Source organism: Cheilinus undulatus, linkage group 8 (assembly GCF_018320785.1).
Source record: "Cheilinus undulatus linkage group 8, ASM1832078v1, whole genome shotgun sequence".
Classification (NCBI taxonomy): domain Eukaryota; kingdom Metazoa; phylum Chordata; class Actinopteri; order Labriformes; family Labridae; genus Cheilinus; species Cheilinus undulatus.
Window position 1 is genome coordinate 4,739,617 of NC_054872.1, and position 17,966 is coordinate 4,757,582.

Genomic DNA, 17,966 nt, shown 5'->3' on the forward strand with positions numbered 1-17,966 from the left:
AAAAGGCACAGTTCTTCTTTTTGTACCATGGAAGAAAGTGGTCAGTCAGAAACTCAATATATACTTTGCCAAGGCCATTTTCACACCTTCAGGGATGCTAAGGGGCCCACCAGCTCTCTCCCCATGATTGTAGCCCAAATCATTGACTCTGCCACCTCCTTGCCGACGTCACGGCCTTGTTGGGATATGGTGGCCATCCACCAGCCATCCACCAGCCATCCACTGCTCCATCCATGTGCGTGGTGTAGACTGGGATTCATAAAAACTATAGGTAATTATTTTACACTCATAAGTCTCGCCCCCGCAAATTTGATAAACAAATTTAACCACTTAATGGCGCACATCCCTAGTTTATGAACAGCACATCATTAATTGATCACCCACCCTGCAAGGATGTATAACAAAGTTTCAATTTAAAGCGTGTTCGTGAAACATATGAGGGATTTTTCATATGTATAAGGGGCTCAGCTAGCCTCACAGCTCTGTACAAGACTCCTCTAGAACCTTGCCTCTCTTTATCTGGTTAGACGATGCCAGACAGAGATCTGTGGGACTGAGTAGTTATTAATATTGTTCACCTCTGTGCAAGATAAATCAGTTAAGATGGAAAAAAAACCCACGTTCTTGTAAAGTTTAGGGATCTCGCTCAATGTATGTAGACATTTTCTGATGGTAACTGCAGTGTAGAGGTCCATTTAGAGCCTTATAGCACTGTAAAGAGGGAGAAAAGCTGTTAAAGAGGCACTGCAAGCCTCGTAGCTTATGGCTAATTCACCCATATTCATCCTTACTGCCCGGGGCATCACTGCACACGGCATGTAGGGATATGAAGCCCAGTAAGACTGACTGAAGGGATATAGGAGCTGTTTGCATGAGAGGTGGGCAAGGGGAGTGAGTTCTGATGTCAGGTCATCACTGGAGATGATGTGAATGCATGAACCAAAGTGCAGACTTTTGGTACTTTTGCTAATTCAGTGTAAACAAGGCTGCAGACATCAAATGAGAGTAAAGACAGATGGCTTCTTATGAATGTCTCATTTGGTCTGCTGGAAGTAGTAGAAAGGGCCAGTTGGATGAGGGGGAGCCAGGACTGTAGACTGGGACAAGTTGGGGACAAACAGAAGTCATTGTTGAGTTCTAACCTTCACATGAATGTGTTTCCTGAACTTATGGATCATTCTCACTACATGTTAATAATGACATCTCAGAAAAGAATAAAACAAGCCCATCATCATACTTCCTCCTCGTCCTCTCAACTCCTCTCTCTTCAGCTGGCAGCTCTTACCTCTGGTTTCCAGGAAGCTTTGGCCAGTTCAGACCAGCTCTGGCACTGGACTGGGAAACTGGACCCTCCGTTGGCTAGCTGGCAGACCGAGGGCTGAAAGTGAAAGGCGGTTGGGTGGTTGGCTGCTCGGATTAGGCTGGCAGTGTGGGAGGTGGACTAGCTCTCTGGGTGGTTGGCTAGTCTGTGCGGTGGCTGCTCGGTTGGCAGCTCGGCCCGACTGCGCGTCCACATGGCAGTTTTGGCTGAGATTAAGACAACACTGCAGAGCTTCAGACACTCCCAGAATAATAAACATGGCTGTGGAAATATGGAGAGGCTGTCTGAAAATTATTAATTGATTACAGTTTAATGTTGTCTGGCTTTGAAGCACGAGAACACGCCTCACTAAGAAATACTCCAGATGAGTTATGAGCTGCTCTTTAATTTGTCAAACTGAAGTATTAATCAACATTCACTGCAATAATTGTTAGAATTCCTCTGAATCTGAGTGCTTATTGCTGTATTTTATGTCAAAAAATATTATTATGTTCAATTTCCTCATCAAAATTCACACTAAAATGTCAGTTTATGCAGAAAGAGACGCCTGTAGGATTTACTAGGTGGCAAAAATTTAAATAAACTATCAAATCAGAGAAGAATAGTGTTTTCTTTTTGATCAAATATTTAGTGTTAGACAAAAATATTTTGTTTACTAAAAGCAATAATGCACAAAAATTCAACAACGTAGTAGAAATACTGCTTGGCAGTTGCATATTACAATGATGAAGTACAGTGGTCAGCCGTAAAAAGGGCTGGGAAGGGTTTCAACCTAAACCTTGACCCTCCTAAATGTTTTCACTCCCTTCAGTTAGAATAGACATTTGAGGAAAATCTCTCAGTGATATCACTTGATAGGAATGCACGACTTTTGCTCATAATTAACCCTTTAGCTCTCAGCTGTTTTTTTAACCATCGTGTCTCGTCTGGACCTGGCTATCAAACTCAATCACAGCAGGGGCCAGACTCTGAATTCAGGTCTAACCTGAGAGCCTAACATGGTCACCTTTTTAACCATAAACTGTCAACCTCATTTCACCAGTGATAAAATATTTTGGAAAATCTTTACATCGATGATAAATGATTTTGAGGTTAAAAACATTAAAAAAGATAAGTTTAAAGGCTCACAATCTGAGAAAAGTAAATTTATTAGTTCAAAAAAGTCAAAACATGAAGTCGATATTAAAAAATTCTGTTTTTAAATTCAAATATATTAGGAAAAAAGTCAAATTATGAGCTTTAAAGGTCAAAATATGAACTAAAATTTATAATCATGAAATTAAAAGTCAAAATGTGATTAAAAATTATAAATTGTGAGTCTTAAAGGTCAAACTATGGGATTATGAAGTCAAACTAAGGAGTTATGCATGAAAATATGAGGAAAAAATGCAAAGTAATTAGTAAAAAGGTCAAAACATGACTTAAGATTTAAAATTATCCATTGGAGAGGACTCAGCTAAAACAATAATGACAGGCTTCACCATCATATGATATGACATGATGTACTTGTTGGAACCGTGCTGATCCCGAAGCGTGTGCGTGTGTGTTTATATGTGTGTGGTTGAATGGGTATGATTGTGAACATGAATGATGAGGGTGAATGTGGGGGGGGGTAGTATTCTTCGTATATATATTTTTTTAAAGGTTTATTTTGGGCATTTTTGTGCCTTCACTTGATAGAGGAGGACAGTGGACAGCGTCGGAAACAGGGACGAGAGCGGGGGAGAGACATGCGGTGAAGGGCCTCAGGCTGGATTCGCGCCTTAACCACTCGGCCACCTGCGCTGTATATTGTATATTTATTTTGTTTTCTATATGTAAGATGATAATTATTATTTATTATGTTTGTGCAGTGACATCTTAATGCACCTGTATATGAATATAGAAAAACTAAAATGAAAACTAAATAAAATGAAAGAGAAAATTATGAATCTTAAATCTCAAAATATCATATAAGTTGTCCAAATTATGAGTTGAAATGCTCAAAGTATGAAATAAAAAGTCAAAATCCTAAGTTTTAGTCCTTATTGTGAGATGCAAAATTGAAAATGTGAAATTTAAACACAAATCAAGTTATTTTCCCACATTCCTGACTTCTTATCTAAATATTTTCACTCCTTACTTTTTCAGATTTTATGACTTATCAAGGATATCTTAAATCATCAAGGATAAATTTACATTTTTATACTTGAGGAAATCTGCAGATCTCTGACTGATGGGCCAATTAGGACAAAAATGTCAGATCTTGTGGGCCGGATTTAACTGTTCCATGGGCCAGATTTGACCCCCAGGCCTTGAGTTTGACACCCCTGTTGTAAAGCATCAACCCAGTAGAGCACACTCAACCTCCAAGCCTCCTTTTCTTCAGGACAACCTGGGCTTTAAGAGTGTTTGTGTTGCAGCAGTGTCGCTTCAATTAAAAACATATGGGACTATAAAGATAAAAGAAAAAAACTAATGGGAAATTAAACCTCAAGGATTTTCTGTATCAAACACAGTAAACATTAAGGAATAAGAGTTTTTGTAGCACAAACTTGTTCTCCCATCTCTTTTGGAATAAAGAATTAAAAAATAATAATTCTATGACAAAAAGTCTTGAAAATATTCTCATCTGACTCTGAGGGACAATCACAGCCTCTCTGTGTTTATTTCTCTCTGTTGTGAGACATTCAGGCTCTCTCTTTACTTTTCTAAGTCTGTGCACATGCACTGTTCAGCAAAGCATGACGTGACGACGAAATAGCTTGCCATTGGTAGTCACAGCCCAGGTGCAATGCATTCTGGTATACAAACAGACAATCTGGCAGCAGGCTAACTGGTTAACTGCAGACACCATGGAAAAATTGATTAAAAATGAATAAAAAGACGTTCAAATATCGGAGTTACTCTCGTGGATTGAATCTTTAAAAGCCCCTTAAAGTCAGCCAAGTTTCAGGCTCACTAGAAAATGTTCTATAAGAGCTACAAATAAATGGAGAGCATCATTAGAAAGGCACAAAGGAGAGCTTTCAGAGAAAAAAACAAGCAAGTGCCCATGATTTATGGTTCAATAGTTGATAAGCATTTACCAAGGGTGTGCCTGTGGCACGGATGTGTGCTCTAAGGGTTAATGCCCAAATATTGACTGTACATGACAGCAGTATAAATCATACATTGACCTGAAATATCAGCAACATGTACAGGGCAACCGTCAGGTTGATTCATGGGGTCCGACACACCTGAGGAGGGCCACCATGAGCCCTGAATATTTTCAGTGAAGCCCCAAATATAAAACAACAACCAGACTGTCTCCTTCTCTGCTCCTCCTCAGTCTTTAAGCAGGATTAATTTTGTGATCTTACAGTTTAAAAGGTGGGCATATATCTGTGCTGGTTTTGGCTGAAATGTGTTTGGAAATGGCATATCAGATGTCAGGAAAATCCAATATTGTCCATCCAGTTCTTGAGTTATGATTTACACAAATAAGGGATGAATAAACATGTTTCAGTTACACTGACCTCCTTGAGCCCATTCTTGAACGGACACTTGCAACATTTTAAAGAAAATCACTGAGGATTTTTGATAAAACATGCTGACATGAGCCCCAGAGACCTTTACTTACAGTGTCACCTCCACAGTCTGAACATTTCATCCATGGTTCAGTGTGAACATTTACTAAATCAGGATGAATCTCTGCTTATCTACAAACATTTCAGAAGTATGTTGTCCCCTTGTTAGTAACTCTACAGCACTTATGTCTGCAGCACTCTACATCAGGGATGTCAGACTCAGTCACAGCAGGGACTAAATCCTGAGTTTGGGTCTAATCTGGGTCAAAATTTCCCATAAACTGTCAACCTCATTTTCACTGTTAACAAATTATTGGGGAAAAAATGCAAAATTGATGATAAATGATTTTAAGATAAAAAAAAAAGTCAAAAGTTAAAATGATGATTTTAAACAGTTAAAGTACAGAATAAGATTCAAAATCATGAGTTTAAAGGGTAAAAATATGAGATATAATCATAAAACCATGAGTTTAAAGGTCAATATTAGATATAAAATAAACAAATAACATGAGTTTGAAATGACAAAATATAGGACAAAATACAAAATCATGAGTTTAAATGTCAATATTTGAGATAAACAACAACAAAAAAAGTTTAACAGGTCAAAATATGGGATAAAAATAAAAAATCATGAGTTTTAAATGTCAAAACATGAGATATAAAATCATGAGTTTAAAGGTCAATATTTGAGATAAAATACACAAAAAAACATGAGTTTGAAATGTCAAAATATGGGATAAAAATAAAAATCTTGAGTTTACAATGTCAAAATACGGGACAAAATACTAAAATATGAGTTAAAAAGGTCAAAAGATGAGATAAAAAATTAACAACTTGAATTGAAAAGGTCAGTATTTGGGATTTAAAGTTAGAACAAGGAGTTAAAAAAATCAGATATAAGAAAAAAAATCAAAATCAAAAGTTTAAAAGGCGAAAATATAAGACAAAATTCATAATCAAGAGTTTTTGATGTCATAAATGAGATAAGATTTAAAATACTGAATTATAAATGTCCAAAGTTGAGATGAAAATATATGATTTTTAATCAGAAAGGTTTATATTTGGGATTAAAATTCAAAGTTAGGAGTTGAAAATGTCGAAATGTAAGATAAAATTCTAATTCATGAATTTAAAATATCAAAATATGACTTAAAAATTAAAATGGTGAATCCAAATGGTCAAAATATGAGATAAAAGTCAAAAACTTTAAGTCATAATTCTGCGATGCAAATTACAAAATACAAAATGAAAACACAAATTTCTTCCCCACATTCCTGACTTTTGATCAAATCATTCTAACTCTGTACTCTTTCTCATTCTTAGGACTTAACAAGGATATTTTCAATCATTATGGTTTAGTTTACATTGTTATACTGGAGGAAATCTGCAGACCTCATACTGGTGGGCCAGTTATAATAAGAATATGATATGATCTGATGGGCCGGGTATAACTGTAACTAGGGCTGGATTTTAATTTGACACCCCTGCTCCACATGACTATATTCTGCTGTGACATCATTGAGTTTTCTCTAATAAGGGTGTTAAAAATGCTTATCAATCAGGGCGCGCCAGTGGTCGAGTGGATAAGGCGTGCGCCATGTACGCAGGTGACCTGGTTCAAATCTGGCCTGTGGCACTATTTCCTGCATGTCTCTCCCCGCTCCCTTACCTGCTTCCGACCCGATCCACTGTCCTATCTAATAAAGGCCAAAAATAAATCTTTAAAAAAAATGCTTCTCAATCATCAATCGAGTATTTGTTCATATCTTTGCTGGTTTACCCCCTAAATGTTAGTAAACTCCAGCCTAAATGTAAACTTTTGCCACTCAGTGCCAGTTCTCTTCATAGATACATGGACCAGTCTGTTTTAAACAGGTTGTACCTAATGGGTGTGAGATGATTTCTCCAGAGTTTGTTTGTCATGTTTCTAATTGGAAACGATCTTCTTTTGTCTCCTTACAGACCGCTTTACGGTGTACAGCGCTAAGAAGCTCAGACAAGCGTGGAATAAGTAAGTACGCCTTAAAATCAAGAGTCTGCATCTGTCCGTGTGTGTAAGTCTCCAGTGAAATGTTTTTATAACTGACAAACACAGAATGATCCTCTCTGTAACCCTCCTCTGCTCCGGCCTCCGCCCTTCCTGCAGCAAACTGAGCGTGATTCTGCTCCGAGACATTTGACACATATGGCAGGAAAAGGGCACGGTGGCAGAGAAGGGGAGCCCCCCCCCCAGATGTGTGTCAGTATTTGCCTCAGGCTCACATCTGCAGGGGGAGAGCGCAGAGGGCAGAGGGGAGTTCGCCTCTTTTCCACAGGGAATTTAAAGCAGCACCCGGCAAGTGATTTATGTAAAACTCCAGCTGTCTGATCAGCTGTAAACACAAAGTGGAGCTGCCTCAGTGAAGATGCGTCCCTGCTGCACTAAAGCCTTCATCCCACTCACTCATAATACCTGGGCTCCTACTGTGATTTACAGTAATCCCACAGGTTGTGTTCGTCCCAGGAGAATCTTCCTTTAATGTGTCTGTATTTATCTGAGAAGTGAGAATTACACCACAGCCTACAGACTGTACAGTAAAGCAGCATTTTACCACTCTTCCTTCATTTAAAGCTCTTTTTCTGTTTGTTTGTTTCATAACTTTTTAACCTTTTTCATGGAGTATTACTTTTAGATTTTAAAGCTTATTTTACAAGAGAGGCTTGCCCAAGAAAATACTTTCACTGAACATGATAAACAACCATAATGAGCAGCTATTACATCTTGATAAATTAGCTAAGAATTAAAAACTGTGCCACAACTCCAACTGGTGGGCCAGGACCCCAAAATGGGTCATGGAGCTGTTTTCACTGGGGTGCAAATGTGTGGCTTTAAAAGGTGTGCAAAAAGATTGTGATGAACAGAAACCCTAAGTCAGGGGTGTCAAACTCAATGACAGAAGGGGCTAGATTCTGAATTAAAGTCTACCCTGAGGACCTAAGGGTCCACATTTAACCAAACGTCAACCTCATTTCACCAGTAATAAATTATGGGGGGAAAAAACTAGCACTGATGATAGATGATTTTGAGATTTAAAAGTCAAAATGATAAGCTTAAAGGCTCAAAATCTGAGATGAAAAGTCAAACTTATTAGTTCAAAAGGTCAAAACATGAAATAAGTTGTTAAAATAATGCTTTTAAAAGGCCAATATATAAAAAAGAAAGTCACAATCATCTTTTTAGGGCAAAAATATGACTCAAAATTTAAAACTTGGAATCTGAAAGGCAAAAATATGAGATAAAAGTCCAAATAATCAATTGAAAAGGTCAAAATCTGAGATAAGATGTTAAAATAATGCTTTAAAAAGGCCAATATATGAAAAAGGAAGTCACAATTGTGTTTTTAAGGCAAAAATATGACTTTAAATTAAAAGGCCAAAATACGAGATAAAAGTCCAAATAATCAGTTGAAAAGGTCAAAATCTTTGATAAAAAGTCAAACTTATTAGTTCAAAAGGTCAAAACATGAAGTAAGATGTTACAATAATGATTTAAAAAGGCTAATATATGAAAAAGAAAGTCACAATCATGTTTTTAGGGCAAAAATATGACTTTAAATTAAAAGGCCAAAATTTGAGATAATGGTCTAAATAATAAATTGAAAAGGTCAACATATTCAATAAAAAGGGGAAATGATAAATTGACAGTCAAAATATGAGATAAAAAGTCAAAAGAATAAATGTAAAAGGTCAAAATATGAAATAAAAGTCCAAATGATATGTTGAAGTCATAATTGTGTGATGAAAATTTTAGAATATGAAATGAAAAACAAAAATGAATTATTTCTTTTTATTTATTTATTTTATTTTTTTCACATTTTTAGGACTTGAGGATATTTGATGTCATCAAGTTTGAGTTTACATTTGTATACTGGAGGATGTAGACCTTATAAATTACCTCCAGGTAACATACGAGCACATGCTGGTGTGCATGCACAAGCACAGGGAGAGTTGATGCCTCTGCAGGTTTTTCATTCGATCCTTTAACCAAACACTTCAAGACTAAGAAATAAAATATTATAAAGGTGAAGTGAAAGTAGAAGTTAAAGAATTGTTTTCACACCTAACAGTTAAAGGGAGTAACATCAGAGCAGATGATCAGATGTTCCTCTGTCTGCTTTATCTCTTTATCTCTCCCTCTCTGTGTTTCTATGCACTCTTGTTCCCCCATCAGTAAGAGGAAATATGAAAATAATAATCCATAACTCTTATCATATAGAATGTGAGAATGTGAAGTCATTTTCCATGTGCCCTAAACAGATAGATATGCTATTTTTTCATGTGGCACATCAATAGTGAGCTCTTTCGAGTCACAAATTCACTTTACAGAAAGTTTAAAAAAGTATGAACAACTTTACAGCCCTAAAAACCAACAACCACAGATTAACTTCATCTACATATCACATAAAAAAGGCTGGGATAAGTTTGAATATTTAAATAAAAACTATTGGTTGGTTTAAATTTGCCTTACGTTGCCGCTGCAGCACGTAGGGGTTATTCTTACTATTTTCTCATCACTGATTGACCTCAGAGTGAAGAATTCAAGTGTTTTTAAACTCACCTTACCGTGGATCACAATACAATATTAGGATCACAATATTAGTCTGTAAAGTCTATTTTATTTCAGCTGTAATAACTGGAGTATTTCTGTTTTTTCCTTAAGAATTAGACTTAATTCTCCTGCTATTTTGTAACAACAAAGCTGGCATTCCCATGTTGATATGTTAACTTCTAAAGCTGTATATGTTACCACAGGTAACAGAATAAAATAAAATCTAAGTACACCTGATTTTAAGATCTAGTTCATGTTTAAGGTGACCCTGCTTAGATCAGAACAATGGAGTAAAAACATTAAAAGAGACTGAGATGGTAAAGCCTTAAGTCAGGGATGTCAAAGTCAGTCACATCAGGGGCCGGATTCTGAACTTAGGTCTAACCTGAGGGCCGAACAGGGTCAGCATTTAACCATAAACTGTCATCATCATATCGTCAGTAATAAATTATGGGGGGAAAAAAAAACTAAGCACTGATGATATGATGATTTTGAGATTTAAAAAAAAAGTGTAAATGATAAATTTAAAGGCTTCAAATCTGAGATAAAAAGTCAAAGTTATCAAATTCAGAACATGAAATTAAAAGTCAAAAAAAGTTTTGAAAAGGGAATTACATGACATAAATTCAAAATCATGAGTTTTAAAGGTCTAAATATGAGATAGAATTCAAAATAAAATGTTTAAACATAAAAATGTGAGATTAATGAAGTCAAAGTCATGAAATTTAAAGTCAAATATATGAGATAAAATTCAAAATGATAAGTTTTAAAGGTCAAAATACAAGATAAAACTGGAAAGCATAAGTTTTGTCTGTCAAAATATGAGATAAAATTTAAAATGATACATTTTAAACTTCAAAATATGAGATAAAAAGTCAAAATCCTGAATTTTAAAGGCCAAAATATAAGATACAACTGGAAATCATGAGTTTTAAAGGTAAAAATTTGAGAAAACATTTAAATTCACAAGTTTAAAAGGTGAAAATTTGACTTAAAATTTAAAATTGTGAATCTAAAAGGTCAAAATATTACATACAAAGTAATATTCATAGTATATACACTGCCTGGCCAAAAAAAAGTCACCACCAAAAAAAGGTCACACACTCTAATATTTCATTGGACCGCCTTTAGCTTTGATTACAGCACGTGTTCGCTGTGGCATTGTTTTGATAAGCCTCTGCAATGTCACAAGATTTATTTCCATCCAGTGTTGCATTCATTTTGATATTGATGATGGGAGAGTCTGACCACTGTGCAAAGCCTTCTGCACATCCCAAAGATTCTCAATGGGGTTAAGGTCTGGACTCTGTGGTGACCAGTCCATGTGTGAAAATGATGTCTCATGCTCCCTGAACCACTCTTTCACAATTTGAGCCCGATGAATCCTGGCATTGTCATCTTGGAATATGCCCGTGCCATTAGGGAAGAAAAAAAATCCATTGTTTAAGAAATGAAAAGTTACTCATTGCATCAGTTGGGGTTAAATAACTTGTTTCCAGCTGAAAGATGGTGGTTCATTGTTTTTGTCTATTTTTTTTTGTTTGTTTTTGTTTTTTTAATCAACTCTAATTCTTTGTGTAACTCTTCTTAGTTTAAAATGCTAAGTCTATATTTTTTGATCATTTATAGAGAAACCACTAGCTTCAGCAGCTAAAGGAAGCTTACTAGATAAACTAATATTTTTCCCTGTTGTAGCAGCTGTTGTATGAATTTGAAACAGCCAAAGGATAAAAAGTTGACATTGGGAGATGATCCAGTTTGGTATACATCATTAAATTTTGATGAGGAATGAAAAGCAGAGTCATATGAGTTGAGGCGGACTCTCGGTGTCCCCTCCCAGTCCCCCCAGTCCGAGAGGAAATAAAAATGTGAAGAAAGAAAGTGAGGAGGAATGTTAATGACCGTCACTTCCTCTCTGCGGCCTTTTATCGTAGTCCAGGGAACGATGAATTTGATATGAACTTCTACACTCACTTTGTCTCTGCTCAGAGAGTTGGCTCACCCTCTCCTGCTCTCTTGTTTCTGCGCTCGCTCAGACTTTTTTCCCTCTCTGCTGTTTTTCTTCCTGCAGCTGTAAAAATGTGAACGATTGATGTGCAGTAAATCGGTCAGGGACTGTAGTTTTTATGTGCTTTGAAGTGAACGGTAATGTAACTGTGCAATTATGTTAAGTCAGTGGAAAATACAGAATCATAAAGGCTGAAGTCACGCAACATTACTGCTGTATCAGGATGGCCCTGACCAACACGGTGAGATTTACAGTTCTGTTAAGTTCTTCATGTTACTACTGAGTTAAATATGTCTGCTAATTTGTAGATATGCCCTGACTGAGCCTGCTTCTCTTATCTCTCCCTCATACAGCCACACTCATACAGTATCACCCACTGACAATCACACTCACCTTACAGCTGTCAGACACAATCAGCATGTTAATCCCCGATTGTACATGCAGACAGTTCTCACGCAAGGTCGTCAACATTTAGCAGCACATCCGATGGCCCAGAGATAAATGTGAGATTCTTTTAAAGCCAGGTAACTTAAAGGGATATTCCAGTATTTTTTAAGTTGAGTCATATAAGGTACATACACTATATTGCCAAAAGTATTCACTCAGCTGCCTTGACTCGCATATGAACTTAAGTGATATCCCATTCTTAATCCATAGGGTTTAATATGACGTCGGTCCACCCTTTGCAGCTATAACAGCTTCAACTCTTCTGGGAAGGCTTTCCACAAGGTTTAGGAGTGTGTTTATGGGAATTTTGCCCATTCCTCCAGAAGCACATTTGTGAAGTCACACACTGATGTTGGATGAGAAGGCCTGGCTCTCAGTCTCCACTCTAGTTCATCCCAAAGGTGTTCTGTGGGGTTGAGGTCAAGACTCCATGCAGGCCAGTCAAGTTGATCTTCACCAAACTCTCTCCTCCATGTCTTTATGGACCTTGCTTTGTGCGCTGGTGCACAGTCATGTTGGAACAAGAAGGGGCCATCCCCAAACTGTTCCCACAAAGTTGAGAGCATGGAATTGTCCAAAATCTCTTGGTTTGCTGAAGCATTCAGAGTTCCTTTCACTGGAACTAAGGGGCCAAGCCAAGCTCCTGAAAAGCAAGCCCACACCATAATCCCCCCTCCACCAAACTTAACACTTGGCACAATGCAGTCAGACAAGTACCGTTCTTCTGGCAACCACCCAACCCAGACTCGTCCATCAGATTGCCAGATGGAGAAGCGTGATTCATCACTCCAGAGAACGCGTCTCCGCTGCTCTAACCGCAATTTTTCTGTACTGCTACACCCTTAAATCTTAGGAATGCCCTCCACAATTTTACCATTGGACAGTTTTTCTTAACCCCTTAAAGCCTGTTGTATCATATTTGATACATACTTTTATGATACCTCTATCTAATCAAAATGATCGTAGATTACAAAAAAAAACTTCTTAATACAATCTGAAAAATGATGAAAATGCCCTCGAGTGGATTATCAGTAATGTATCAAATGAGATATAAAAATACAAATTTTAAATTTTATGGAAATTTGGATTTTTTGGATTTCAGTAGAAAGTTAAAAAAACATTTCAGTTCCAAAAAAATGAGAATTTTCTGGCTATAATTTGTGTTTCTAGGCTTTAACAGGTTATCATGAACCAATCAGAAGGTTTTTTTTTGTTTGTTTTGTTTTTTAATTAAATATCTATTAATGGCTTTTGAACTTAGTGGACAGTGGCACTCTTAGAGCAAAGCTGAGACCCCGGGGGTATTCAGTATTACAGTTACAGTCATAGACGAAGGTATTGGCACCCCTGGAATTTTCCAGAAAATACGCCATTTCTCCAGAAATATTTGCAATTACAAATGTTTTTGGTATACAAATGTTTATTTCCTTTCTGTGCATTGGAACAACACAAAAAATCTGTAGAAAAAAGACAAAATTGACATAATTTTATCTCAAGGTTTCAAGATCATCTCCAGAGATCCTGAAATTCCTTTGTCCACTGTGAATATATAATCAAGAAGTTTATAACCCATGGCACTGTGGCTAATCTCCCTGGACGTTGACGAAAGAGAAAAATTGACAAAAGAATGCAACGCAGGATAGTTGGAATGGTGGATAAACATCCTCAGTCAACTTCCACACAAATTCAGGCTGTCCTGCAGACTCAGGGTGCAAAAGTGTCAGCTCGGACCATAAGTGGTCATCTGACTGAGTTGAAGCGCTATGGCAGGAGGCTGAGGAGAACCCCACTGCTGACAAAGAGACATAAAAAAGCCAGACTGGAGTTTGTAAATATGTACCTGAGTAAGCCTCAATCCTTCTGGGAGAACATTTTGTGGACAGATGAGACTAAGGTAGAGTGTTTTGGAAAAACACGTCATTCTACTGTTTACAGAAAACAGAATGAGGCCTACAAAGAAAAGAACACAGTACCTACAGTCAAACATGGTGGAGGTTCAAGGATGTTTTGGGGTTGTTTTGCTGCCTCTGGCACTGGGTGCCTTGACTGTGTGCAAGGAATCATGAAGTCTGGAAACTATCAAAAAATTTTGGGCTGCAATATAGGGCCTAGTGTCAGAAAGCTGGGTCTGCATCAGAGGTCATGGGTGTTCCAGCAGGACAATGACCCCAAACATACCTCAAAAAACACCAAGAAATGGTTGGAGACAAAGCGCTGGAGAGTTCTGAAGTGGCCAGCAATGAGTCCAGATCTAAATCTCATTGAACACCTATGGAGAGATCTCAAAACTGCTGTTGAAGAAGGCACCCTTCAAATCTGAGAGACCTGGAGCAGTTTGCAAAAGAAGAGTGGTCCAAAATTCCAGTTGAGAGGTGTAAGAAGCTTGTTGATGGTTATAGGAAGTGATTGGTTTCAGTTATTTTTTTTTCCAAGGGTGTGCAACCAAATATCAAGTTGAGGGTGCCAATAATTTTGTCTGGCCCATTTTTTGAGTTTTGTGTAAAATTATGTCAATGTTGTCTTTTTACTACAGATTTTTTGTGTTGTTCCAATGGACAGAAAGGAAATAAACACGTGTATACCACAAACATTTGTAATTGCCAAAATTTCTGGGAGAAATGGTGTATTTTCTGGAAAAATTCCAGGGGTGCCAATACTTTGGTCCATGACTGTAGATTTGTCATATAGTGAAGCAGGGCCTTTCACCACCCTGTTTAAACCCAAATAAAGATACACACAGGAAATAATGATCTTAATTTGCCTCAGGCAAGTCTATGTGTGCCGTAGGAGTTTGTACAAGCAAAGGTTTTTAACCACAACAACCAAACACACTGAGATACGTGTTAAAGAGGTGTTTGTGCCCTAAGATTTTTGGCTTGATCATAGGTGTGCCTTGGATAAAAAACAAGTCTAAAAACATTGGTCTTTGGACGGTGAAATGTTTTGAATTTGGATGTCAGCCGTCTCACCTGTTGACCATCAGTGGACTAAGCTGAGCACCTTTGATTGTCGCATGTCGGGGCCTGTTTGCCCATACTGTTCATGTTTTCAAGTTACCCTCATGACACCTTCATCCTCATATGAGTCAAACATGGTGAAAGCTGCTCACAGGATGTCTTCAGACTAAAAGCACAAAGGTATTCTGCTAAAACAGCTTCTCTTTTATGCTCTGCTTAAACAAATAGACCGATCTGATTGTCTGCTGAGGGACAATACAGACAGGTGGTTTCCTGTGTCACGCTTCACCCTCCGCCTCGGTGTCATTTTCTGATAGCCGTGAAAAAGCAAACACCACGCTCCGGTGGTGAAGGAATGCTTCTCTCTGCTGTAAATGTGTCATCACCTGCAGCTGTTTGATAGCTGAGGAGATACTATCGATCATCCTGCAGATGTGCATTATTCACTCCACCCAGATGACAGAAATAGCAGGAAGGAATGTGAGCCCGCTGCACATCAGCACTTCTGAAAAGCCAGCTCTGTCATATCCAGGTGATCTTTTCATATCTACCTGGTGGTTTTTACGCCTGGAGAGATTTTACAAAGCAAGAGAAATTCACGTATGGACACATCCTGATGGTGTGATGATATTGATTCTTAGGGTTTCACTGGAATAAACTGATGGTAGAATTATTTCATCTCAATCATTACATCTTTGTTCCTGCATTTGGAAAAAGTCAGGGGTGGATTTAGTCATTCGGAGTCCCTGGATAAAGATCAATATATGCCCGAGAATCTTAGTAAGAGAAGAAAACATTTTAAAGATTCTCTTTTCAGGAAACACTGCCAGACAAGTACAGGACATAACTAAATCTAAAAATCCCAAATTACCAGCAATACCTGCTCATGACCTCTGGGAAGAGCACCATAACATTTTATTTGTTTTGACAAACGTTTCTCTCTCGCACCAGTCAGTTTTAGAGCTGCAGCCTTTTAGAAACATCTTCAACAAGCTTAACCTAAGGGCAGCGACCCCCTTTAGACCAAACTTTAGAAAATCTGGATGACTGCAAACCTTTCCTAACATTTGATAGGAATCAGAGCGCCCAAATGATTGCAGTTTTTTAACAATAATTGCATCAGTTTGGTCATATTTTCAAATGGCATTGTTTGCATTTAAAACTGTTCTTGTATTGTTTTGGATTTTTGTCGCGATCTAGGGATAATAGACTTCCTGTTTGGATACGGACTAGGTGTAGATGACTTTTGACTTGTCCACTGAGCTGCCTGTGAGTTTTTAAAGTGAAACGAGATATTAAGGAGCAGAAATGGACTAATTTTACCTCGCTGTGGCTGCAGGGAGACGCTGACATGGCTTAATCAATACAGAGCCCATTAAAGCCAGTTTTGGACCAGGGGCATGTTGTCCACAACACAGCTGTATTTTCAGTTTGTTTGCATGTTAACAAGATACAGCTTTCAGACTACCTGCATGTGCAGCACGTCTCATGCTCCTGGTACCTGCAGCTCAGAGGCAGAGGATTTAGAGAATCGAGATCTTGCCTCTGTTTTGAATTTTTTAAATTATATGCTTTTATTTTGAATAGTATCACTTGTATGGAGGTTTTTATGAGGCAAAACTTAGGAAGAGTGGCAGAGCTTTGACAGCAGGGAGATGCGGCCAACATTCAGAAAACTTGCACCTAAAGTACTGAACATGCGCCACACACACAGCCAGTGTGAAACGGGCTTGAGGGACATGGACTGAAAAAATAAAAAATTTAAGTTTCTTGTAACCTGGCACTCCAGATAGATTTGTTTCACACATCCATCTGGTAAACCTCTCATAGACAACATTTGGGAAAGGGCAGAGCCTTTAAAAAACACCTTGGAGGGTGATTGGATGTTTTCAAATGTGAAAACAGTGTTTTCACATGTTTACAGCAACCATTTTCCAACATATCTAGTGTGTTTAGACACAAACTTTGGATTTCAATTTACAAGGTCCTTTAATAAGACATAGTGAAAACTGCACAAAAATGCGGCAGCACATGCATCAACATCAGAGGGTTAAGTTGAACTAGGACAAAATGGAAAACTGTTCTGTGGTCAGATGAATCAAAATGTGCTTCTTATTGGAAACCACAGACAATGTGTCCTACAGAGGAGAGGGACCATCCAGCTTATTATCAGTGCACAGTTTGAAACATGGTTGCTGTCCCAACTTTTTTTGAGAGTTGTTGTTGCCATCAAATTCAAAATGAGCTAACATTTTCATGAAATGGTAATGGGGGGCATGCATGGGTTCTCTCCAAGTACTCCGGCTTCCTCCACCAAAAATCAGGTCAATTGGTGACCTAGGTGTGAGTGTGAGCAGTTGGTTGTCTGTCTCTGTGTGTCAGCCCTGTGATTGACTGGCGACCAGTCCAGGGTGTACCCCGCCTCTCGCCCACTAGCAGCTGGGATAGGCTCCAGCACCCCCACGACCCCGAAGGGGGTAAGTGGTATAGAAAATGGATATATGGAGATTTGACAATCATCAATCATTTTTTTTAATGTTGTAGGTCCTTGAGAAGTTCCTGGAACTAAAATTTCCAGCTACTTAAGGCCAACAGCACCAAACTGAACTCCTATGTGTTGTACCTGCACTGGCTCTCTGTGCATCCTCTTCATTTATTGCTTTATGTATTATGCTGATATCTGCCTGGTTTAAGGCGCTTCTTCTGAGTAACTTTAGATTAAACTATGAGTTAACTAACTTAATTGAACAGACCCACAAACACGTGTCTATATTCTTCACGCTAAAGATGCAGCATCAGCATGACCCAAAAAACCTCAAACATGAAGCTAGTTATTGAGGAAGACTTTTCCCATCAGTACAGTTTCCCACAAAGTCTTGTTTGTCTTTAAACTTTGCCGTTGAGCTGTATGAGTAGAGTCAGAAGAAGAGCTCCTGATGGACTTCATTAACTTTATCTCTGCCTCTTTGCTGAGTGGTGTCGATGAGCTGAACAGAGATTTATCCTCCCTCTGTCTCTCTGCTGATAAGTTGAGTTGAGATTCTCGTTGAGAGCCATGGGATTGGCTGTCAGAGTGCTTGACTGGGGAGCCGACCAT

The 17,966-nt window shown here is 38.1% G+C and overlaps 1 protein-coding gene across 3 annotated transcripts in view; it reads left to right on the forward strand.

Annotated features, from left to right (window-relative positions):
• Nucleotides 1-17,966, forward strand: part of cdk14 (cyclin-dependent kinase 14) — a 391,958-nt gene that overhangs the window by 279,224 nt on the left and 94,768 nt on the right. For all 3 annotated transcript variants that reach the window (XM_041794334.1, XM_041794335.1, XM_041794336.1), the window contains one exon: nt 6,832-6,880. In XM_041794334.1, the coding sequence (XP_041650268.1) occupies nt 6,832-6,880 (49 nt within the window). The remainder of the gene's footprint in view (nt 1-6,831; nt 6,881-17,966) is intronic.